The sequence below is a fragment of the Mobula birostris genome, chromosome 8, assembly GCF_030028105.1.
Source record: "Mobula birostris isolate sMobBir1 chromosome 8, sMobBir1.hap1, whole genome shotgun sequence".
NCBI classification, from domain to species: Eukaryota; Metazoa; Chordata; class Chondrichthyes; order Myliobatiformes; family Myliobatidae; genus Mobula; species Mobula birostris.
The window spans coordinates 165,428,588-165,453,636 of NC_092377.1; the positions used below are offsets into that span (position 1 = coordinate 165,428,588).

The 25,049-nt window shown below is 44.6% G+C and overlaps 1 protein-coding gene across 13 annotated transcripts in view; it reads left to right on the forward strand.

Moving 5' to 3' along the window:
• The window catches only part of LOC140201933 (myoferlin-like), a 229,319-nt gene that overhangs the window by 161,355 nt on the left and 42,915 nt on the right, over positions 1-25,049 (forward strand). For 8 of the 13 annotated variants that reach the window (XM_072266755.1, XM_072266761.1, XM_072266757.1 and 5 more), the window contains 4 exons: positions 1,383-1,482; positions 4,491-4,684; positions 11,978-12,087; positions 17,832-17,979. In XM_072266755.1, coding sequence (XP_072122856.1) covers positions 1,383-1,482; positions 4,491-4,684; positions 11,978-12,087; positions 17,832-17,979 — 552 coding nt within the window. Of the gene's footprint in view, positions 1-1,382; positions 1,483-4,490; positions 4,685-11,977; positions 12,088-17,831; positions 17,980-22,536; positions 23,070-25,049 lie in introns of those variants that run through there. The other 5 variants (XM_072266758.1, XM_072266759.1, XM_072266762.1 and 2 more) reach the window with 5 other exon arrangements.

The window sequence follows — 25,049 nt, forward strand, 5'->3', positions numbered from 1 at the left end:
AACTCTGCTCTTAAACGCATCTCCCCCATTTCACGTACATCTGCTCTCACTCCATCCTCCCGCCACCCCACTAGGAATTGGGTTCCCCTGGTCCTCACCTACCACCCACCAGCCTCCGGGTCCAACATATTATTCTCCGTAACTTCCGTCACCTTCAACGGGATCCCACCACTAAGCACATCTTTCCCTCCCCCCCCCCCCCGCATTCCGCAGGGATCGCTCCCTACACAACTCCCTTGTCCATTCGTTTCCCCCCCCCCAATCCCTCCCCACTGATCTCCCTCCTGGCACTTATCCGTGTAAGCGGAACAAGTGCTACACATGCCCTTACACTTCCTCCCTTACCACCATTCAGGGCCCCAAACAGTCCTTCCAGGTGAGGCAACACTTCACCTGTGAGTCGACTGGGGTGATATACTGCGTCCAGTGCTCCCGATGTGGCCTTTTATATATTGGCGAGACCCGACGCAGACTGGGAGACCGCTTTGCTGAACATCTACGCTCTGTCCGCCAGAGAAAGCAGGATCTCCCAGTGGCCACACATTTTAATTCCACATCCCATTCCCATTCTGACATGTCTATCCACGGCCTCCTCTACTGTAAAGATGAAGCCACACTCAGGTTGGAGGAACAACACCTTATATTCCGTCTGGGTAGCCTCCAACCTGATGGCATGAACATCGACTTCTCTAACTTCCGCTAAGGCCCCACCTCCCCCTCGTACCCCATCTGTTACTCATTTTTATGCACACATTCTTTCTCTCACTCTCCTTTTTCTCCCTCTGTCCCTCTGAATATACCTCTTGCCCATCCTCTGGGTCCCCCCCCCTTGTCTTTCTTCCCAGACCTCCTGTCCCATGATCCTCTCGTATCCCCTTTTGCCTACCACCTGTCCAGCTCTTGGCTCCATCCCTCCCCCTCCTGTCTTCTCCTATCATTTTGGATCTCCCCCTCCCCTCCAACTTTCAAATCCCTTACTCACTCTTCCTTCAGTTAGTCCTGACGAAGGGTCTCGGCCTGAAACGTCGACTGCACCTCTTCCTAGAGATGCTGCCTGGCCTGCTGCGTTCACCAGCAACTTTGATGTGTGTTCTCTGAAGAACCTGTTTGTAAATTCAGTTAATGCACTTTGAAGATGGAAATTGTTTAGTTTAATATCTTATTGTATTTGAGTAATTCTCCTTTGTCTTTTAGATAGATTTATAGGGTGCATAAAATAGAAACCAGCCCTTCAACCACCCTTGTATAATTTAGTCAGTCATTGTATTTAAATGACATGTGATTGAATCCAATTTAAAACCTCACAAAAGATGCTGCATACATGCTTATTTCTAAATATTTCAGTAAGTAATGATTTTGAAGGAGTTTTCTGTTTCTTTTAGAATTATATTTGGAACTTGGATGAGGTGGAAGTGAAAATGCCTCCTAAACTAATCATCCAGCTTTGGGACAATGATAAGTTCTCCTTTGATGATTATTTAGGTAAAGTTTGATAAGAGTCTAGAGATTATATAGCTATTTTATTAGTCAGTTGTGTATGTGCCATCGTCAGTAAGTCCAGTATTTATTGCCCATGCTTAAAATTGTCTTTGAGAATGAGATTCAGGTGTACTTTTTTGTATAGCTGTAGTCTCTGTGGTGGAGATAGTCCCACAGTGCTCTTGTTTAGAGAATTCCTGTACTTAATTCCAGAGATGAAAGATTGGCATGATATTTCTTTGTCAAGGGAGGATGAAACTTGGAGAATGTGACGTTTTATATTTCTAGTCTAGAGGTGTGGGTTTGGCACCTTCAAACAACACTTACATAATTGGAGGACCTTTCATGTGTCAAGGGCTTAGTTCTTCATGGTGAGCTCAAGTGGAAGAATGGAAACAATGAGAATGGCCAGAGGCAGCACTGGCTCTGTAGGCTGTTGGCATCCTAGTTCTTAAAATATGAGGGAAGTAAGAGTGGTATTCGTTTGGAAGGGGTAATGGCAGAAACGATACATGGAGTTTCACTGTCTCTGTGTGGTGTTGATTGAACATGAGGCAATTAGCACTGTTGGGTGGTCACTGCCCTTGATGTTTCCTCAATGATGATATTCCACAGTTATGTTTTCAATAAGTTTTATTCCATCTGTCTAATTTAAAGCATTGAATCATTCCATTGCAATTCAGGGTAGAGAAATATTTTCCAAGGACGTGATTGAGTGAGCTAGGGCTGTTCTCTTTTGAGCGGATGACAATGAGAGGAGACTTGATAAAGGTGTACAGATTATAAGAGGTATAGATCAAGTGGACAGCCAGAGGCATATTCCTAAAGCGAAAATACAGTAGTTCATACCGGGGGCATAATTTGAAGGTGATTGGAGGAAATTACATGGGGATATCAGAGGTAGGTTTTTTGCACAGAGAGTGGTAGGTGTGTGAAACACGCTGCAAGAATTGGTGGTAGAGGCAGATACATTAGGGACATTTAAGAGACTCTTAGATAAGCACCTGGGTGATAGAAAAATTAAGGGGTATGTAGGAGAGAAGGGTTAAATTGATGTTGACTTTTATTTTTAAAAAAGCGACATAATATTGGCCTCTACTGTTCTGTACTATTCTATGTTATACGATAACAGTTGAAGTTGCTGGGTGAAAGTATCAGTAATCATGACCAGTGGTGAAGTTTAGCCCCACAGGCGGTAGATCAGAAGTGAAGAAGACACAGACCCTTGTGCCTCATTGTCATGCAGAGGGATCACAGATATATACCCAATTCCTTGTATAATTTAGTTTTATCAAACAGACAGACCCACCTCACATCCATGTAGGGGAATCACAGACTGCCTGGGAACTTCAGATGCAGATACATCATTATATCAAAGAGAGTCACAGACCTACAGTCCTTCACAGATTACAGATGCCAACACATATCCTGTTAATTAATATGGAAATTGCAAGCACAGGTTGCATCCTAATACCATGTTAGGTAATTATTGACAAAGCTTTGTCACCCATCATTGTTCACTGAGGTTCATTGTGGATGTTGCCACCATTGCTTGTCTCAGAACATTGTTAGAGCATTATCTAAGTATGGGTCAAAGAGATGATTTTTAGAGGAGAGGGACAGTCCTGAGCATTGACGAAGCACTTGACTGAGTATAGCTTCAAAGAGCTCCAGTCAGAGTGATGGTTGTTTATGTTGGAGCAAGGACAGCGCTATAGGAACCCCTCAGCAGAGTCCTAGATTGAGTCATCTTCAACTGCTTAACCACCTTCCCCTGATGATGGCACTTATTGGATTAGTGTACAGAATTGTTATTTTTCTTGTAGTTTAATTTTCTTATGCCTGCTTATATTTTTCTATAATAGAAACACAGAAACATAAAAAACCTACAGCACAGTACAGGCCCTTCAGCCCACAGTGTTGTGCCGAACATGTACTTACTTTAAAAATTACCCTAGGGTTACCTATAGCCCTCTATTTTTCTAAGCTCATGTACCTATCCAAGAGTCTCTTAAAAAACCCTATCATATCCGCCTCCACCATCGTCACCAGCAGCCCATTCTAGGCAGATAGTCACCCATAAGTTTTTTTATGTATGAAAAATTTACCCCTGACATCTCCTCTCTATCTACTTCCAAGCACCTTAAAACTGTGCCCTCTCGTGTTAGCCGTTTCAGCTCTGGGAAAAAGCCACTGACTATCCACATAATCAATGCCTCTCATTATCTTATACACCTCTATCAGGTCACCTCTCATCCTCCGATGTTCCATGGAGAAAAGGCCAAGTAATAGGCCGATAATCATTTATGTATGTGTATTATTCAGTAAATAACCCAGTAATTGTAGTATAGCTGATTCTGTATTTTCTAGAAGCTTCTCAGTTTCTCTACAGCAGATGGCACACCACTAGAAACTGGCTATTTCATAGTTTAATTCTCATCAAGGAAATGTTGCTATCTCTAGTCTGACCATCTCTAGGCAACCATACTTCTTTGTCTTCCTTTCTTTAACGGCCATAACCACCAAGTTTTATACCTTACTCCAAAGAACCTCTGGATCAATATCACCAGATGCAACACACCATTTACAAACAACCCTTGTTTCCAAATCACATAACCTGTGTCATTTTCAAGGAAAGAGGCGAGTGAGAAATCTGATACCTCCAAGTGAGGTCAGCTGCCCCAGGGGTGTGATAGCTAATTTTCCATAACCCAAACTGCTTGACTGTGAGAGGCATTATGTGTACTCCCAATCCTGCCCTTACCTAAAGCCCATGAGTGGGTCAGCATGCAGTGATCATGGTCCATTTCTCAATTCCCAAGCCTAAGCAGGCAAAAGGTAGTCATATTGCAAGAAATTCTATTTGTGCTGGATTCAGCAAGATTAGCATGCTTCTCCCAACTTGCTCATACAATAGCTCCTTGGTCATCTCCTGTACTTAGCCTCCATTGGATGAAGGTCTTGATGATCCATTTCCCTGTGGATTGCATACTGTATTTTTACTCTGGCAGGTTTCCTTGAGCTTAACCTGAATGCTTTCCGAAGTCCAACAAAGTGGTCAGATCACTGCACCTTAAGCAGATTCTTTAAGAAAGAAGGGTCTTCATCAGATAATCTGCAAAAGTTGGTTTCACTGTTCAAGCAAAGACGTGTCAAGGGCTGGTGGCCATGCATTACATACAAAGAAGGCAAACCAGTTTTAACGGTAAGATAAAATTCTTTCTTCAATTTGTCTAGCTGGTAGCTGGTACTTAAATATTTCATTTCAATCACACCTTGGTTTTATGAGCTCAAGAACACATAGGCTTGTATTATATCTCTTGCTGCCACCCCTTCTCTTGAACCCGCCTTTCCCCTTGCCCAATGTCTGATTAGAACATAGAAATCTACAGCACATTACAGGCTGTTCAGCCCACAATGTTGTGCCGACCATGTAACCTACTCTAGGAACTGGCTAGAATTATCTTACTGCATAGCCGTCTATTTTTCTAAGCTCCATGTACCTACCTAGGAGTCTCTTTAAAAATCCTATTGTATTCTCTTCTACCACTGTCCCTGGCAATGCATTCCATGCACCAACCACTCTGTGTGAAAAAGTTACCCCTGACATCCCCTCTGCCTGCTTCTAAGCACCTTAAAACTATGCCCCCTCATGTTAGCCATTTCAGCCCTGGGAAAAAGCATCTGGCTATCCACATGATTAATGCCTCTTATCATCATGTACACTCCTAACGTTTCACCTCTCATCCTCTGTCACCCCAAGGAGAAAAGGCCAAGATCACTCAGCCTATTCTCATAAGGCATGCTCCCCAATCCAGGCAACATCCTTGTAAATCTCCTCTGTGCCCTTTCTACAGTGGTATGCAAAAGTTTGGGCACCCCAGTCAAAATTTCTGTTACTGTGAATAGCTAAGCGAGTAAAGATGACCTGATTTTCAAAAGGCATAAAGTTAAAGATGACACACTTCTTTCATATTTTAAGCAAGATTGCTTTTTTATTTCCATCTTTTACAGTTTCAAAATAACAAAAAAGGAAAAGGGCCTGAAGCAAAAGTTTGGGCACCCTGCATAGTCAGTACTTATTAACACACCCCCCTTGGCAAGTATCACAGCTTGTAAACGCTTTCTGTAGCCAGCTAAGAGTCTTTCAATTCTTGTTTGGGGATCTTCGCTCATTCTTCCTTACAAAAAGCTAGTTCTGTGAGATTCTTGGGCCATCTTGCACGCACTGCTCTTTTGAAGTCCATCCACAGATTTTCAATGATGTTTAGGTCGGGGGACTGTAAGGGCCATGGCAAAACCTTCAGTTTGCACTTCTTGAGGTATTCCATTGTGGATTTTGAGGTGTCTTTAGGATCATTATCCTGTTGTAGAAGCCACCTTCTTTTCACCTTCAGCTTTTTTACAGACGGTGTGATGTTTGCTTCCAGAATTTGCTGGTATTTAATTGAATTCATTCTTCCCTCTCCCACTGAAATGTTCCCCCTGCCACTGGCTGCAACACAAGCCCAAAGCATGATCGATCCACCCCTGTGCTTAACTGTTGGAGAGGGGTTCTTTTCATGAAATTCTGCACCCTTTTTTCTCCAAACATACCTTTGCTCATTGCGGCCAAAAAGTTCTATTTTATTTTCATCAGTCCACAGGACTTGTTTCCAAAATGCATCAGGCTTGTTTAGATGTTCATTTGCAAACTTCTGACGCTGAATTTTGTGGTGAGGACACAGGAAAGGTTTTCTTCTGATGACTCTTCCATGAAGGTCATATTTGTGCAGGTGTCGCTGCACAGTAGAACAGTGCACCACCACTCCAGAGTCTGCTAAATCTTCCTGAAGGTTTTTTGCAGTCAAACGGGGGTTTTGATTTGCCTTTCTAGAAATCCCACAAGCAGTTCTCTCTTGTTTTCTTGGTCTTCCAGACCTCAACTTGACCTCCACCGTTCCTGTTAACTGCCATTTCTTAATTATATTACGAACTGAGGAAATGGCTACCTGAAAACACTTTGCTATCTTCATATAGCCTTCTCCTGCTTTGTGGGCATCATTCATCTTAATTTTCAGAGTGCTTGGCATCTGCTTAGAGGAGGCCATGGCTGCTGATTGTTGGGACAAGGTTTGAGGAGTCAGGGTATTTATAAAGCTTTGAAATTTGCATCACCTGGCCTTTCCTAATGATGACTGTGAACAAGCCATAGCCCTAACAAGCTAATTACGGTCTGAGACCTTGGTAAAAGTTATCTGAGAGCTCAGATCTCTTGGGGTGCCCAAACTTTTGCATGGTGCTCCTTTCCTTTTTTTCACTCTAAAATTGTACAAAACAAAAATAGTACACTAATCTTGCTTAAAATGTTGAAAAGAATGTTTCATCTTTAACTTTATGTCTTTTGGAGATCAGTTCATCTTATACTCACTTAACAGAAATTTTGACCAGGGGCGCCCAAACTTTTGCATGCCACTGTATGGTATCCACATCCTTCACGTAGTGAGGTGCCCAGAACTGAACACAGTACTGTACTCTAAGTGGGGTCTGACCAAGGTTTTATATAGCTGTAACATTACCTCACAGCTCTTGAACTCAATCCCACCGTTGATGAATGCCAACACATCATATACCTCCTTAACAGCACTGTCAACCTGCGCAGCAGCTTTGAGTGCCCTTTGGACACAGACGCCAAGATCTCTCAGATCCTCTACATTGCCAAGACTCTTACCAATAATACTATATTCTGTCTTCAAATTTGACCTTCCAAAATTAACCACTTCATACTTACCTGGGTTGAACTCTATCTTGTACTTCTCAGCTCAGTTATCAATGTTCCACTGTAACCTCTGACTACCCTCCAGACTATCCACAACACCCCCAACCTTTGTGTCATCAGCAAACTTACTAATCCTACTTAAATTTATAAAAATCTTAAAGAGAAGGGGTCCCAGAATAGATCCCTGTGGAAAACCACTGACCACCGACCTCCATGCAGAATACGAACCATCTGCAACCGCCCCTTGCCTTCTGTGGGCAAAGCAATTCTGGATCCACAAAACAAGTTCTCCTTGCATCCCATACTTCCTTACTTCCTGAATGAGCCTTGCATGGGGAACCTTATCAAATGCCTTGTATCTCACTGCCACCCCTTCTCTCGTCCTCACCTTTGCCCCTTGCCCTATGTCTGATTAGGGAGAGATGAATCATTTCTTTGTTAAAATTTAGCACTAGTGTTTTGCTCCAGAAGTGACTCGCACATGGTGGCAGAAGTAGATTCCTGGTTGATTTTTATTTTCATTTTCTCAGTCCTTTAAGTTGTGGTTCACTATGATGTCTCCAATCCCACTCCAGCTGAGTTCAGCAACTCAAGCACCAACCAGGCACTTTCTTGGAAGGCATGGCTGAGTACCACACCAGGTTGTTGTACCCATCAAGGTACCATCCTAATGTTACAGCTTGTTAAAGTTCCAGGGTTTATGATTGATTTTATATCAGTGCCTTCCTTATTCTTGGATGGATGTAGAAGGCCACACAGCATTTCTTCAAAAAACAACTGGATTGTCTTTCCGGAGCTCATATAGCTCACTGACCTATGTCATGAAATTTGTTTTGCAGCAGTAGTACAGTGCACTACATAAAAATTACCATAAATTACAATAAGAACATATATTAAAAATGAACAGTGCAAAAAAGAGAGCAAAATATCGAGGTAGCGTTCATGGGCTCCTGGTCCATTCAAGGATCTAATGGAGAGGGTGAAGCACTTCCTAAAGCATTAGGTGTGTGTGTTCAGGCTCCTGTACCACCTCCTTGATGGCAGTAATTAGAAGAGGGCATGTCCTGGATGATGAGGCTCCTTCATGACGGATGCCACCTACTTGAGGCATCACCTTTTGAAGGTGTCCTTGCTGCTGGAGAGCCTAATCCCTGTGATGGAGATGGCTGAGTTTACAACCATCAGCAGCTTTTTCCAGTCTGTGCACTGTGTGACGGGATCCTGAATTATCCCTTATGGATTGTGCCTTTAAAAAGAGAGAGAGAGCGTGCAGCTGTACAGCACAGACAGCTTGTTACAGAGAGAGAGAGAGGAGCGAAGACTGCTCACAGTTTGCTTGGGATTTCTGCAAGGACACTGCCAGCTTTTGAGTTCCTACAGAGAGAGAGAGAGAGGAGGAGCTACTTGATGGACAGCTGGTGTTCAGCATGCAGAGATAAATACAAGGTCAGCTGGTTGTTAGACACACAGATGGTTTTGCACACTGGATGAGTTTTGTTGTGCCCACAGAAAAGTGGGTTTTTGGAGGATCGATTAGTGGCTCTCACAGTGTGTAAAAGGGGTGACCGGTGGGAAGTTATTAGTGTGTCCAACTCTTACCTGGGTTGATAACTTACCCATGGAAGACGGTCTCTTTGTTGTGGTCACATTCGGTGACTTCTAAAGGATTTCGGAGGACAACGGAGAATCAACGACATCTGCTGACCTGAATGAATGAATAAATAAATAAATAAATAAACCCCCCCTCTCTCTCTCTCTCTCTGTCTCTCTCCCCCCCATCTCTACTCAACTCATTACCACAAACTGAACTGATTTCATTTACCCATCGTCGTAAGACTGTATTCATTTACCTCCTAAGCTTGAAGAAGCTTGGCTTTTATATCTTTCCACACTTATATATACATAATCATTGCTAACCTGTTTGATTTATCTGATTCTATATTTCTGTATTGCGTAGTTACTAATAAACAAGCTTAGTAAATAGCTATACCAAACTCCAGGTGTTTTTCCATTTCTGCTGGTTCTTTAACCTGTTACAGGGTACGTAACAACTGACACCTCCATATCAGGAGTGATGCAACCTGTCAGAATGCTCTCCATGGTATATCTGTAGAAATTTATGAGAGTCGCTTCTGACGTATCTAACGCCTAATGAAATATAGCTGCTGGCTTGCCTTATTTGTAATTGTATCAATTTGTTGGGCCCAGGATAGATCTTCACAGGTGTTGACACCCAAGAACTTAAAACTGCTCATCCGTTCCACTGCTGATCTCTAGATGAGAACTGCTGTGTATTTGGACTGTTGTAACTATATGTTACATGGAGTCCAGGCGTGAACTCCGGAAAGCCATTAGGGGCGCCAAGAGGCAATATCGAGCCAAGTTGGAAGCCTGGGCTAACCAAAGGGATGCCAGTAGACTATGGCAGGGTCTATATGAGATCACTGGGTGCAAAGAAAAGGCTGGGAATATCAATAACTGTGGCGCTTCTCTTCCTGATGAACTTGACGTATTCTACGCAAGATTTGAACAGAAGAGGAGCGTCCAGCTCCTTCCGGATGAACCGGACCTGGTGGCATCGAGATTCATCGTCACCGAGGAGGACGTTAGAAGGGCCTTCCTGAAGATAAATCCAAGGAAGGCGACGGGCCCAGATGGCGTCCCGGGACAGGTTCTCCGGGCCTGTGCAAGCGAGCTAACTGGAGTGTTTGCTGACATCTTCAACTGCTCCTTGCTTCAGTCTAAGATCCCCTCATGTTTTAGGAAGGCAATGATAATCCCAGTGTCGAAGAAGAGCAAGGTGGCATGCCTAAATGACTGTCGACCTGTTGCTCTGACATCAATTGCTATGAAGTGCTTCGAGAGATTAGTTATGGCACACATCAACCACAGCCTACCAGTCAACCTCGACGCTTTGCAATTCGCCTACCGGAGCAACAGGTCAACGGCAGATGCCATCTGTCTGGCCCTACGTTCCTCCTTAGAACACCTGGGGAATAAAGACGCATACGTAAGGCTCCTTTTCATTGACTACAGCTCTGCCTTTAATACCATCATTCCAAACAAACTGATTCCTAAGCTGCGGAACCTGGGCCTTAGCACTCAGATCTGCAGCTGGATCTTCAACTTCCTCACAGACAAGACCCAGGCTGTAAAAATAGGGGACAAGCTCTCCTCTACAATCACTCTGAGCACCAGTGCCCCACAAGGCTGTGTACTCAGCCCCCTGCTGTACTCACTGTACACCCATGATTGTGTAGCAAAGTTTCCATCAAACTCAATATATAAGTTTGCTGATGACACAACAATTGTAGGCCGTATCTCGGGTAATGATGAGTTTGAGTACAGAGAGGAAATTAAGAACCTGGTGGCATGGTGCGAAGACAATAACCTATCCCTCAACGTCAGCAAGACGAAGGAATTGATTGTTGACTTCAGAAGGAGTAGCGGACCGCACGACCCAATTTACATCGGTGGTGCGCAAGTGGAACAGGTCAAAAGCTTTAAGTTCCTCGGGGTCAATATCACAAATAACCTGACTTGGTCCAACCAAGCAGAGTTCACTGCCAAGAAGGCCCATCAGCGCCTTTGCTTCCTGAGAAAACTAAAGAAATTTGGCCTGTCCCCTAAAACCCTCACTAATTTTTATAGATGCACCGTAGAAAGCATTCTTCTAGGGTGCATCACAACCTGATATGGAAGTTGTCCTGTCCAAGACCGGAAGAAGCTGCAGAAGATCGTGAACACGACGCAGCACATTACACAAACCAACCTTCCGTCCGTGGACTCACTTTACACTGCACGCTGCCAGAGCAGTGCTGCCAGGATAATCAAGGACACAGCCCCGCCAGCCAACACACTTTTTGTCCCTCTTCCCTCCAGGAGAAGGCTCAGGAGCTTGAAGACTCGTACGGCCAGATTTGGGAACAGCTTCTTTCCAACTGTGATAAGACTGCTGAATGGATCCTGACCCGGATCTGGGCCGTACCCTCCAAATATCCAGACCTGACTCTCGTTTTTTTTGCACGACCTTACTTTCCATTTTTCTATTTTCTATTTATGATTTATAATTTAAATTTGTAATATTTACTAATTTTTACTATTTTTAATATTTAATATTTGTAATCCAGGGAGTGGGAAGCGCAGAATCAAATATTGCTGAGATGATTGTATGTTCTAGTACCAATTGTTTGGCGACAATAAAGTATAAAGTAATTATGTGGTTTTGTCAGTTTTAGTCTTGGTTTGTCCTGTGTTTCTTGTGATATCATTCTGGAGGAACATTGTATCATTTTTTAATACATGCATTTCTAAATGACAATAAACGAGGACTGAGTGTCCTCATAATCTAATCTAATTCTCCTGATTTCCCCTTCCTGAAATCCACAGTTCCTTAGTCTTACTGACATTGACTACAAGGTTATTACAACAACATTCAACCAGCCGATTTATCTCATCCCTGTACGCCTCCCACATCTTAGCTAGTTACAAAAGGGAATACACTTTCTTGGCAGCAATGTGCCCTGGCACCTTCTGTATTATAAAGTCGCTCCTGTTTGTTACTTGAGCTGGAGAGGTGGTCATACAAAGACCACACACTCCTCTCTCTAGGAGACAGTGAATATGGAGGTTGTGGGTGCCTGCTCCCAGTGTGTTAAACTATCACAGAAAGCATTCTGTCTCAGTGCCATTACGCAATACCTTTCACATGTGTCTTTTTTGTAATTTTCTTCGGCTTAGGGTGAGGTCGAGTTGACCCTGGAACTGGTGACAGAACTTGAGGCTGAGGAGCGGCCTGCTGGAAAAGGGAGAGAGGAGCCCAACATGAACCCCAAACTGGAACCACCAAAGTAAGTTTGCCACAATTGATGGAGCAGGAAATTTTTCTGCTGCTGGCACAATAACTCCAAAATATGCACCGTTGCCAGAATTTCTTCCATCTGCCTTTCCTCTTTTCTAACCTGTATACACCCATCAGCTTCCCTGCAACTTTTTACACTGTCAGTCCAGGAGAAACAACAACTGTCCATTTCTCTCCATAGATGCTGCCTGACCTGCTGAATTCCTCCAGCATCTTGTGTGTGTTGTTCCAGGACAAATGAATTAAGCTACTATACAGGCAACATAGTCCACATACGTGGTTCACATTCGTTAATTAATATTTTGTGCATACAATGGGCTTTGTCATAGTACTTCCACAAATTTAGGCTATTATTTCCTTAATTTCATAAATCAATACGTTAAAATAGCAACTTGGGTGTGTTTGAGGTGTCATTAACAAAAGAGGTTCTGCAGATGCTGGAAATGCTGAGAAACACATACACAATGCTGGAGAAATTTGGTAGGTCATACCCAAAACATTGACTCTTTATTCCTTTCCATACATGCTACCTGACCTGCTGAGTTGCTCCAGCATTTGTGTGTTATTTGGAGAAAAGTCTTCTTGTTGGAATTGAGCTAGAGCAATCTAATATCAGAACTGAGATAAGTGATCTAGAATTCCAGTTGTGTAAAAAGTTGGTAAATGGCAGGAAATCTTCCTCTTAGATGGGATCATTCAAATTTTACTGGTAATGTTTGAATCAGAATCACTAATAAAGTGGTGGAGAATGGCCTCATTGAAACCAATCCAATATTGAATGGCCTAGAGTTGACGTGAAGAGGATATCTTCAATATTGGGGTAGTCTAGGACCAGAGGGTACAGACTCTGAATCAAAGGATATCCCTTTAAAACTATGAGGAAGAATTTTTCTTTAGCTAGAGGGTGGTGAATCTGTAGGGTTTATTGCCACAGATGGCTGTGGAGGCCAAGTCATTGGGTATAATTAAAGTGCAGTATGATAGGTCCTTGATTAGTAGGGGAGTCAAAGGTTACAGGGAGAAAGTAGGAGTGCGGGTTTGAGAGGGAAAATGGATCAATCATGATGGAACAGACTCGATGGACTGAATGGCCTAATTCTGCACTAATGTTTTATGGTCTTATGGACTGGGGTAGGGGTTGAGCTGGTAGTCCTGCAACAACCACATCTTTCTTGTTTGGTATAACTCCTGCCAGTGGAGTTAAAAGGAAATGAGGTTAAAAAAAAGGGCAACATGGAGGTGTAACATTATTACAGTGCCATTAACTTGGGTTTAACCCTCCACTTTCTGTAAGGCATTTGTACGTTCTCTCCATGGCTCTGTGGGTATCCTCCAAATGCTCCGGTTACCTCCCACATTCCAAAGATGCACAGGGTAGTAGGATCATGAACCTTGGCTTCAGTACTCTGTCCCAAGGGTGTAATTGGGCCGGAAGAGTCTGTAACTGTGCTGTAACTGTCATGATTCGGTCCATGAATTCCGCGTTCTGGTTCACGGTCCGGTCCATGGACTCCGGACTCCGGGTCTCCTGGCTGTCCCTTGTTTCAGTTGGGCTTAATCATAGGCACCTGATGCTCGTCTTGCGGCTGGGAATGTAAGTGGCCCTGGGTTCAAGTGTGGGCGCTGGTTTGTCTTGTCAGTATCCTGTTCTCGCCTCCATGGGGTAAGTCAGGCAGTCTTTGCCGTTACCCTGTGGTTGGATCTGTCCCTTCCTGTCCTTGCCTCCGTTGGGTAAGCTAGGCTATCTTTGCCATTACCCTGAGGCTGGACTGTTCATTTCCCTTCCCCTTCCTTCTGAAGCCTTTGCCTGCAACAAGAGCCTGGAGATTTGCCTGCAACCTGTCAAGTTCTACCACTGAAGCAAGACTGAAGCCTTGCTGTGTCAAGATAATGAACTGTCTATCAGTGAGTTTGAGCTGTCTCTGAGTCCACGCCTTCGCTAGGTAGGTCCGGCCATTTGCCACTACCTAGTGTTGGGAACCGTCTCTGTGTCCATGCCTTCGCTAGGTAGGTCTGGCTGTTTGCTGCTACCTAGTGTTGGTAACCGTCTCTGTGTCCACGCCTTCACTAGGTAGGTCCAGCCGTTTGCCGCTACCTAGTGTTGGGAACCGTCTCTGTGTCCACGCCTTTGCTAGGTAGGTCTGGCCGTTTGCCGCTACCTAGTGTTGGGAACCATCTCATTGTGTTCAGCATTCTGTGTAGAGCCCTGGCCCTAAGTCCTGTTCCCAAGGAGGGGTCCCGGCTCTGTGTTACATATCCCTGTGTTCCTGTCTCTCAAGTCCAAGGCTCCATTTTCTCGAGCTGTAGACCAAGGCTCTGAGTCCTTATCTTCCCCAAGACCAAGGTTCTGTGTTCTGCATTCCTGTCGTCCCAAATCCAAGGTTCCGAGGTTCCTGTCGTCCCAAGTCCAAGGCTCAGCTGTTCCTGAGTACCAAGTCAAGGCTTCATGTTCTCATCCTGTCCATGTGCCTCATCCTGTGCTGGAGTTCCCTCATCTTGCCCAGCAGTCTCTCGTTCTGTCCTGTAGCCTCGCCTAGTCCTGTCTCCCAAGACCACATTGCCTAGTTCCAGAGTCTGAGCCCAGGTCAAGACCCAGGTTCTGGGTCCTTGTCCAGTCTCTGGCTCGGAGTCAGAACCCAAGCCTTGCCATGTCTTCACCTCGAAGAACCCAAGCCTCATCATGTCCTCACTTTGAAGTACCCAAGCCATGTCCAGTCCTGTAGCCACGTAATGTCCTCGCCTAGTTCCGGGGTCCGAGCCCGAGTCAAGATCCAGGTTCTGGGTCCTTGTCCATTCTCCGGATCAGAGTCCAAGCCCAGGCTCCTAGTTCCCAGTTCCTGGTCCTGCTCCTGCTTGCCTAGCCAATGTCCTAGCCCAAGTCTATGTTCTTGTCCCAGCTCTCTAGTCAAGTCCTGTTCCTAGTACTTCAGTGTCTGTGTCTTGCATTTGGGTCCGCTCCCAGCGCCCCACCTTATGGCAGAACGAACCAGCCATACATGGACCCAGCAACACAAACACTGTCATCTAACTCTCATCATCCTGGGTTCCCTCCTGATTGTATACCCCCTCCCACCCACCCAGGTTGTCCTTAGTCCTGGAGAGCCTGTTCGCTCGCCCGGAGGCTCTCATAGAGGTGGGGTGGTACTATCATGGTCCAGTCCGTGAAGTCCGCGTTCCTGTTCACGGTCCGGTCCGTGGACTCCGGGTCTTCCAGCTGTCCCTTGTTTCACTTGGGCTTAATCATAGGCACCTGATGCTCGTCTTGGGGCTGCAAATATAAGTGGCCCTGGGTTCGAGTGTGGGTGTTGGTTTGTCTCGTCAGTATCCCGTCCTTGCCTCCGTGGGGAAAGTCAGGCCGTCTTTGCCGTTACCCTGTGGTTGGATCTGTCCCTTCCTGTCCTTGCCTCCGTTGGGTAAGCCAGGCTGTTTTTGCCGTTACCCTGAGGCTGGACTGTTCCCTTCCCTTCCCCTTCTTTATGAAGCCTTGCCTGCAACCTGTGGCTGGAGCCTTGCCAGCAACCTGTCAAGTTCTACCACCAGAGTGAGACTGAAGCCTTGCTGTATAAAGACAAGGAACTGTCTATCATTGAGTTGGAACTGTCTCTGTGTCCACACCTTCGCTAGGTAGGTCTGGCCATTTGCCACTACCTAGTGTTGGGAACCGTCTCTGTGTCCACGCCTGCGCTAGGTAGGTCCGGCTGTTTGCCACTACCTACTGTTGAGACCCGTCTTGTCGTGTTCAGCATTCTGTGTAGAGCCCCGGCCCCCAGTCCTGTTCCCAAGGAGGGGTCCTGGCTTTTTGTTCCATGTCCCTGTGTTCCTGTCTCTCAATTCCAAGGCTCCGTGTTCCCGTGCTCTAAACCAAGGCTCTGTGTCCCTGTCCTTCCCAAGGCCAAGGCTCTGTGTTCTGCGTTCCTGTCATCCCAAATCCAAGGTTCCGAGTTTCCTGTCATCCCAAGTCCAAGGCTCGGCTGTTCCTGAGTACCAAGTCAAGGCTTCGTGTTCTCGTCCTGTCCATGTGCTTCATCCTGTGCTGGAGTTCCCTCGTCTTGCCCAGGAGTCTCTCGTTCTGTCCTGTAGCCTCACCTAGTCCTGTCTCCCAAGACCACGTCATGTCTTCGCCTAGTTCCAGAGTCTGAGCCCGAGTCAAGACCCAGGTTCTGGGTCCTTGTCCAGTCTCTGGCTTGGAGTCAGAACCCAAGCCTCGTCATGTCCTCGTCTCGAAGAACCCAAGCCTCGTCATGTCCTCGCCTTGAAGTACCCAAGCCATGTCCAGTCCTGTAGCCCCGTCATGTCCTCGTCTAGTTCCGGGGTCCTAGCCCGAGTCAAGATCCAGGTTCTGGGTCCTTGTCCAGTCCAAGCCCAGGCTCCTAGTTCCCAGTTCCTGGTCCTGGTCCCGTTTGCCTAGCCAATGTCCTAGCCCAAGTCTGCGTTCTTGTCGCAACTCTCTAGTCAAGTCCTGTTCCTAGTACTTCAGTGTCTGTGTCTTGCATTTGGGTCCGCTCCCAGTGCCCCACCTTATGTCAGTATCACTAAATAAATACTCCATAGTTGCCTTTGCATCCAAGTGCCAAGAGAAAAACTTGTTTTATGTTACTAATATGTTTGTTTATCTGTCCAATGTTTTTATTTCCCTTACTAGCTAGCTCTGCTCAAATAATAAGGGAAGCAGATTTCTTCTACAGTGCTCTGACATTGTATGTTCATTGACAAAATGAAGAGGTTGATGTGAAGAGAGATTGAGCAGGTTGGGTGCATACCCAGACTTTAGAAGAACGAGAGGTGACCTTATTAAAACAGGATGTATTCCTAGTGTGCTTAACTAGACCCGATGGCTGTACTTTCAGAATAAGAGGTTGGCTGTTTGAGATGGTGGTGAGGAATTTCTTTTCGCTGAATAACTCTTGGGAATTTTTACCCTGAGGAGCAGTAGAAGCAGATATATTCAATGTATGCAAGGTGGTGAATGACGTGTAGGAAATATGAGTAAAGCAAGGGAGTACTTGGAGAAAGTGTTGAAGCCCAGATTCATGATCTTATTGAATAGCAGGGGAGTAGAATCATGGGGCTAATTGGTCTGCACCTCCTGACATCGCGGTTCATGGCCTCCTCTACTGCCACATGAGTTCGCTCTCATATTCTGCATGAAGATCAATTTCTGTAATGTCTGATAATTTCTCCCTCTTCCCCCTTCTCCCTTTTTCTATTCTCCATTCTGGCTCCCTTCCTACCCCTTCTCTTTTCCTCACCTGCCTATCACCTCCCTCTGATGCCCTTTCTTCTTTCTCCAAATGGTCCACTCTTCTTTCTTATCTGATTCCTCCTTCTTCAGCCCTTTACCTCTTCCACCTGTCACCTCCCAGCTTCTCAATTCATCCTCCCTCCCCCAACTACGCACCTTCCCCCTTACCTGGCCTCACCTATCACCTCCCACCTTGTTCTCCTTCCCTGCCCGCACCTTCTTATTCTAGCTTCTTCCCCCTTCCTTTCTAGTCCTGATGAAGGGTCTGAACCCAAAACATGGACTGTTTATTCCCCTCCATAGATGCTGCCTGATCTGCTGAGTTCCTCCAACGTTTTGTGTGTGTATCTCCTGTTTCATGCTCTTATTCTATAATGAGCAGGGGTAGCCTTTAACTGTGTATACGTATGTAATGTGGCACAAAGGTTAAATAACTAAGCAAGTGTTACCCTTTCTCCAGCTCAGCAGTTCTCTTCCTTTCTATTCCACAGCCGGCCAGACACTTCGTTCTTGTGGTTCCGCTCTCCCTTGAAAGGATTAAAGCATATTGTCTGGCGCAAGTACAAGTGGTGGGTTGCCTGTGTATTGCTGCTGGTGGTGTCTGTTATCTTCCTCCTGTCTATCCTCAATGCAATACCTGTAAGTATTCAGTGTTATCTGAAATGCAGAGCAGTAGCATGAACACTTGTCTAAATAGACACCTCCCAATGAATAGTGAGGCCCACACTTTGCATATAGACTATAGAAGGACATTCCAAAACCACAAACCCTTGCATCGAGTACATTTTACTAAACTTAAACCATAAGAGCAGAATTAGGGCGTTCAGTCCACTGAGTCTGCTCCGCTATTCAATCATGGCTGAATTATTTCCCGTTCTCCTGCTTTCTTCCTGTAACTTTTGATACCCTTACTAATCAAGAATCTATCGACCTCTGATGAAGGGTTTCAGCCTCTACATCCGCCCGTGGCAGTGAATTCCACAGATCTGGCTAAATTTCTGTTCCAAAAGGATATTTTTGAATTATTGTACATGCTCTCGTTACTGTCCTGCCTATTTTAAATGAGACTATGCAAAAGAATTTTTAGTCCTGACAAAGGGTCTCGGTCCGAAACGTCAACTTTAACTCTTCCTAGAGATGCTGCCTGGCATGCTTGGTTCACCAGCAACTTTGATGTGTGTTGCTTTCCTCTGTGTCTAACATTTTACGAAATAACTTAATTTGAATATCAAAAACAAATTTAAATTAAGATAATGTCATGCTTCCAGAAGGCTTGTTATAAGCTAGTAGGCACTATGTGGTCCCTCATGAAGGATGCCTAGGCACAACATAACCTTGGAAAAGGTGCAGGCAGTCCTCCCAGTGGCCTTCCGCCTGGTCCTGTGTGTGACACTGGGGCTGTCACCTGAGCTGCTTGCCACTACACTGCCTATCCAAAGATCAGGAATGGAGAATTCTGGGAGCATTTGACTGAGCAGTGCAAGAATAGTTTCACTCTTTCTAACCCATGCTGTCCACTCCCTGGGATGCAATAGATGGAAGTTGCTTTTGTTCAATCACAAACAGGGAATCTGCAGATGCTGGAAATCCAAGCAACACACACAAAATGCTGGAGGAACTCAACAAGCTAGGCAGCATCTATGGAATGTCAGTCCATGGCCTCCTCTACTGTTGTGATGAGGCCACACTCAGGTTGGAGAAGCAATGCATTATATTCCGTCTGGGTAACCTCCAACCTGATGGCATGAACATTGATTTCTCGAAAATCCGGAATGCCCCCTCCCCACTTCATCATCCCCATTCCCATTTCCCTCTCTCACCTTACCTCCTTACCTGTCCCTTCCATGGCCTTTTGGCCTCTCCTATCATATTCCCTCTTCTCCAGCCCTGTATCTCTTTCACCAATCAACTTCCCAGCTCTTTACTTCACCCCTCCCCGCTTCCGGTTTCACCTATCACCTTGTGTTTCTTCCCCCCGCCCACCTTCTAACTCTAACCCCTCATCTTTTTTTCTCCAGTCCTGATGAAGGGTCTCGACCCAAAACATCAATTATACTCTTTTCCATAGGTGCTGCCTGGCTTGCTGAGCTGCTTTTGTTCATTAACTCTTTAAAACAAGACAATGTAAGCATAAATGTGAATAGATCAGGAGGTGCCTCATGGTCTCTGGAGGCACAGGCGAACAATTCTATTCTACTGTATTAGATACGTATTTCTTAAATGGAGAAATTTAAACTTTCTCAACCTTTTCATGGTACATGGAGATGTTCCTTTATTCAAACGATACTCATTGCTATCTTTAGAGTGTTACTAATCCTTAGTAGTACTTCGGCTGAAAAGTTGTCTCAGTGGTTTCCCATGCACCAGTGCCTTTGTTTCTCAAATTTGATTGAGTTCTTTGAAGAGGCGACCAAGAAGACTGACAAGTGGTGGATGTTTTCAAAAAAGGCCTTTAGCGAGGCTTTTTTTTAATGAGGTTCTATATGGTAGGCTAGTCTGGAAGGCTAGATCACATGGGATCCAGGGTGGGCTCCTATTGACTTGATGGTAGTGGACAGAATATGGTATTGTAGGTTTATTTTTCAGATTGGCAGCCTGTGACAACTAGTGTGCCACAGGGATTAATACTGTATCCACTGTCATTTGTCATCTACATGAATGATTTGGGTAAGATTGGGGTTAGTAAAATTGTAGATGAGACTAAAATTGGCATCACCATAATCCTTTTCACTCCATGGACAGACTAAAGTGGAATCCAGATGTACTGAGGAGGTAGGGCACAGATTGGCAGATGAAATTTAACTTAGACAAGTGCAATCATTGCACTTTGGTAAGTTAAACTAGGGCAAGGCAATACAGTAAATGACAAGGTGTAAAGTACATGGGGTACAGTTACATAGATGCTTGAAAGTGGAGACACAGGTAGACAGAATGATGAAGAAGGCAATTGGCAGGCTGGCCTTCATTAGTCAGGGCACTGAGTGCAGGAGTTGAGATGTCATATCAACTGTAGAAGACGTTGCTGATACCACACTTGGAGTAATTAGTGCTGTTCTGTTAATCAAAAGCTGGAATCATTAAGCTGGAAAGGGCACAGAAAAGTTTCCTATGAATGTTACAAGAAATGTAGGGCTTGAGTTATAAGGAGACTGGATAGGCTGAGCCTTTCTTTCCTGAAGTGTAGGAGGCTAAGGGCAGACCTCATAGAAGTATACAGAATCATGAGAGGCATAGAAAAGATGAATGGTCACAGCTCCCTCCACCCAAGGTTATCATCATCATTATGTGCCATGATGTATGACGTGGGTGATCATGATCTCATGACCATGATTGTTCTTAGCAAATTTTTCTACAGAAATAGTTTGCCATTGTCTTCTTCTGGGCAGTGTCTTTACAAGACGGATGACCCCTGCCATTATCAATACTCTTCAGGTATTGTCTACTGAGCATCAGTGCTTGCATTACCAGGACTTGTGATATGCACCTGCTGCTCATATGGCCATCCACCAACTGCTCCTGTGGCTTCACATGACCCTGATATCGGGGGGGGGGGGTGCTAAGCAAGTGCTATACCTTGCCCAGGGGTGGCCTGTAGGCTAGCAGAGGAAAGGAGCACCTTACACCTCCTTGGTAGAGGTGTATCTCCACCCTGCCACCCACCTCCCTGTTCACAAGGTAGAGGAGTCTAAAACTAAAGGGCATACCTTTAGGGTGAGAGGCGAAAGATATAAAGGGACCTGAGGAATAAATGCTTCACAGAGAATGGAGGGCATACCAAATGAGCTGCTAGGGAAGGCTGTGTAGAGGCAGATACAATTTCATTATTTAAAAGACATAAAAATGTACACAGAAAAGATTTAGAGGGATATGGGCCTAATATGGGCAATGGGACTACCTTGGCTGTAGGGCTGGGCAGCCTGTTCCCATACTGTATAAATTTATGAAGCTATTACCATTAGTTGGAACTGAGGGGTGTTTGAAAATAATTCTTAGAAAGGAAGAACTCTCACACTAGCAAGTGAGAACAGTGGGTTGGTATCTAGTTTTACAGTGTTAACTTTATTACATGGTCTTAGTTTGTCTTCTCTGTACTTCTATTGATGTTTCATGAGTGAAATGCCTGGTTCCTGCTTATACCAATCAGGGCATGATAAATGGTCAAAGTGGTCCTGAGTTAAGGAGGAAGAAGCGAAACAATATGGACACCATCCAGCCCTTGATTGCTTTCCAGTGGCTATTGCTGGAAAGTCAGATTAGGTTCAGTGTGAATGCCTTCCTGTACCTCTGCCCAAACATGTATATTGCAAATTCTATTATGATCAGCTGCCCACGCACACCATTTGGACATGTGTATGGTCACATTCATGTGGGGTTTGAAAGACAGCCCATCTTGGTCTGATAGGGGAAATTCAAAGGAAAACTGAAAACCATAAGAATAGGAGTAGAATTAGGCTATTCAGTCCATCAAGCCTACTCCGCTCTTACATCATGGCTGATTTACTATCCCTCTCAACTCCATTCTGATTTCTCCCTGTAACCTTTGACACCCTTACTAATCAAGAACCTATCAACTTCCACTTTAAGTATACGGTACTCATTGACTTGACCTTCAAAGCCATCTGTGGCAACAAATTCCACAGGTTCACCACCCTCTGGCTAAAGAAATTCCTCCTCATCTCTGTTCTAAAGGGATGTCCCATTCTGAGGCTGTGCCTCTGCTTCAGGACTTCCCCACTATTGGAAACATCCTCCCCACATCTACTTTATCTAGGCCTTCCAATATTCGATAGATTTCAATGAGATCCCCCTTATTCTTTTACATTCCAGCGAGTGCAGGCCCAGCGCAATCAAACACTTGTCATACGTTACCCTTGTCCTTCCCAGGATCAATCTCGTGAAACTCCTCCATCACATCCTTTCTTAGATAAGGACCCATATTGGTCACAGTCTGACCAGTGCCATGTACAGCCTCAGCATTTCTCAAAAATAAAAATAATTCCAGCCATGTTCCCACTGAACACTGTAGAGAACTACGTACAGCTGATCAAGCCAATGAGAGGCAGGGTCGTCTCCTGAAATTCTTCCCATCCTTCTGGCAGGCAATTCACTGTTTTAACTGGTGAATGAAGCCAACACTACCACCATGTAATAAACTGGGTTTTACTTTTCTTTTCCTTGAATTTGTTTTCTTAACAGAACGCTATAGCAAACTTTTTGTTGCAGTCCACTAGATTTCATAGAAAGAAAAAGTGACAAGAAGCCACTGGAGCCAGAAGGCAGCCAGTCCCAAGTTGAGCGGTTTGGCATGGAGGGAGCAACAACCCAGCGTGTTACTTTCCCTTGGCTACTTTTGATGTTGACCATGACATGAAATGCAGTTGGTGTGCATGAGGATAACACCACTTGAGGGAGTAATCAACGTACATAATCCAACTCCCGTTTGTAGCAATTTCAAAAGGAAACTTCACCCTCCAAAGTTGCCTCCCCTGTTGTCATCTTAAGTTTCCGCGGAAGAGATTAAAATACAGGTGTTAAATTGCAGGAATCAGTCACTTTAGATTTGAGGAGCAGTGTTTCCACGTGCTAGCACTTTCCAAAATGTTTCATTTATTACAACTTTTTTAAAACATTTTAACAGATTTTTCCCAAAGCATTTGCTGAAATAATCTATAGAATATTCTGTATTGTTAAATACATATATCCAGCCAGTGTAAATAAAGCCCAAATGTACTCTGATTTTGCTTAGTTTTGGTTTTGTTTGTAATACTGAAAAAGGGTGTGGGGGAGATTGGTGGGGGAATCAAAATTGGATTGAGGGTTTTGAAAATTCTCTCTATGTAGAACAGATATGGGAGTGAGTTAGAGACTGAACCCCAATAGAAGTGTTTATTTAACATCCAGTGTCAATAATGACTGACCCAGCAAAGAAAAAAGGGCTTATTAAAATATTTTGATCTTTAAAGATTAATTATTTCGTCTTTAATTTGTCTTTCTGAGATGCCCTTCTATATGGTATGACTAATAATTTGAAAGTTGTGATCCAAATGTTCCAATCATACACAAGTCCTAGAAGCACCAAGATTCTTTTTTTCCCCACCTAGATGCCATTTGAATATCTTGAAATGCATTGCCAGCTTTGCTAAAAGATTGGGTTCTGTGATGGACAGGTTGCAGGAAATGGGGATGTTCCTGGGCTTTTTGTCAATACCAGTTAAAAAGGGGATGAGTTACAGAGGGACAGTGCTTTTTACCACAGGAATGAGGGGAAGTGGTGAAGGTGACATCCCAATCTTGGGATGTAGCCTAAACAAGGGACAGACGATCTCTCAGATAACGAACGGTTTTGAATGTGGAGAACTGCATTGAGATGAGGTGCAAACAAATCCTCTTTAGGAGTCGGCTTCCACAAAAGAGCAGAGATGTGTCCACTTCCCAAAAAGGGAACTGCCTGCCCAGACGTGGGCCCTGAGAGCTCAGTGTAGATGATAGGATGGCACATGAGCTGAATGGTGATATTGGGTGCTGTGTTCCAGATGCAGGATGTGTTGCTTCACAATCCTCTCATGGAGAGGAGCAAGTTTGTCCAGGTATGGAGATTGGATGATTTTGTGAAATAAGTAATGATTTTTATAAGTTGTGGTCCAAATTTGCCATCTAGATATGGAAGCCAAGTACAAGAACAAGTTTGTTTTTTTCCCCCACTATCCTGCAATAACCCAATTTAGCAAGAGTCGTGGCAAGTCCCTTTTCAGTCTTGGCTGCTTCTCGGTGCAACACTGAGGGAGCGCTGCTCTGATGAAGGTGCTATCTTGTAGAAGAGATGTTAGAGGATCCCCATATGCCTACCTAGCCAGATGTAAAATATTTGTTGACATTGTTCAAAGAGGAATAGGAAAGTGATCTCTCCAGAGACTTGGGCTAATGTTTATTTTACATAAACAAGCTCATTGGCCACAAAGTCCTTTGAAGTGTCCAGAAAATGAGAAGTTTATTGTGAAGCATTGAGTTGAGCAGCTCCCGGAAGTGCCTGACCACAGACTTATTGATCTGCATTGGCCATGCTCACCCTATGCCTTAATTCAGATTCAGATTCATTTATTTCTCACATGTACAGTAAAAAGCATCATTTGCATTAACCCAACACACCAAAGGATGTGCTGGGGGCAGCCCATAAGTGTCATCACACATTCTGACACCAACACAACCTGTCCACAATACTCGGCAGAACAACACAGCACATACCAAGCAACAATAGCATGACAACCCCTGTTCCTCCCTCCCACCCACATACTCTCACAGTCTTGTAACTCCACAACAAATATCCAGTCTCCAGCATTGGGCATCACGTTCCTGACTTTCGATCAACCCCTGTGATCTCAAAGCCTCTCTACAGCCTCTATATGGTATGACTAATAATATGAAAGTTGTGCATTAGCCACCTACCTAAAAAAAGTATTCTCCTCTCCCATCAGCAAAATGTGAGATAGTGAATCCATGTCACACTGAATGAAGTTATGTGTAATTAGTCAAATGGTTTTGTTTTTTGTAAATAATGTTCTTTACAAAACTCACATTTAAAGCAGTATCCTCCTTGTCCAGGGTGCACTCAGCCCAGGTTATCCATAGAACTGAAAGGCTTCCTAACACAAAGTGCACCCTCAGCAGTGGTGCAGGCAGTTGGCTTGGATGGGCCCTTAAGACTGCTTTTG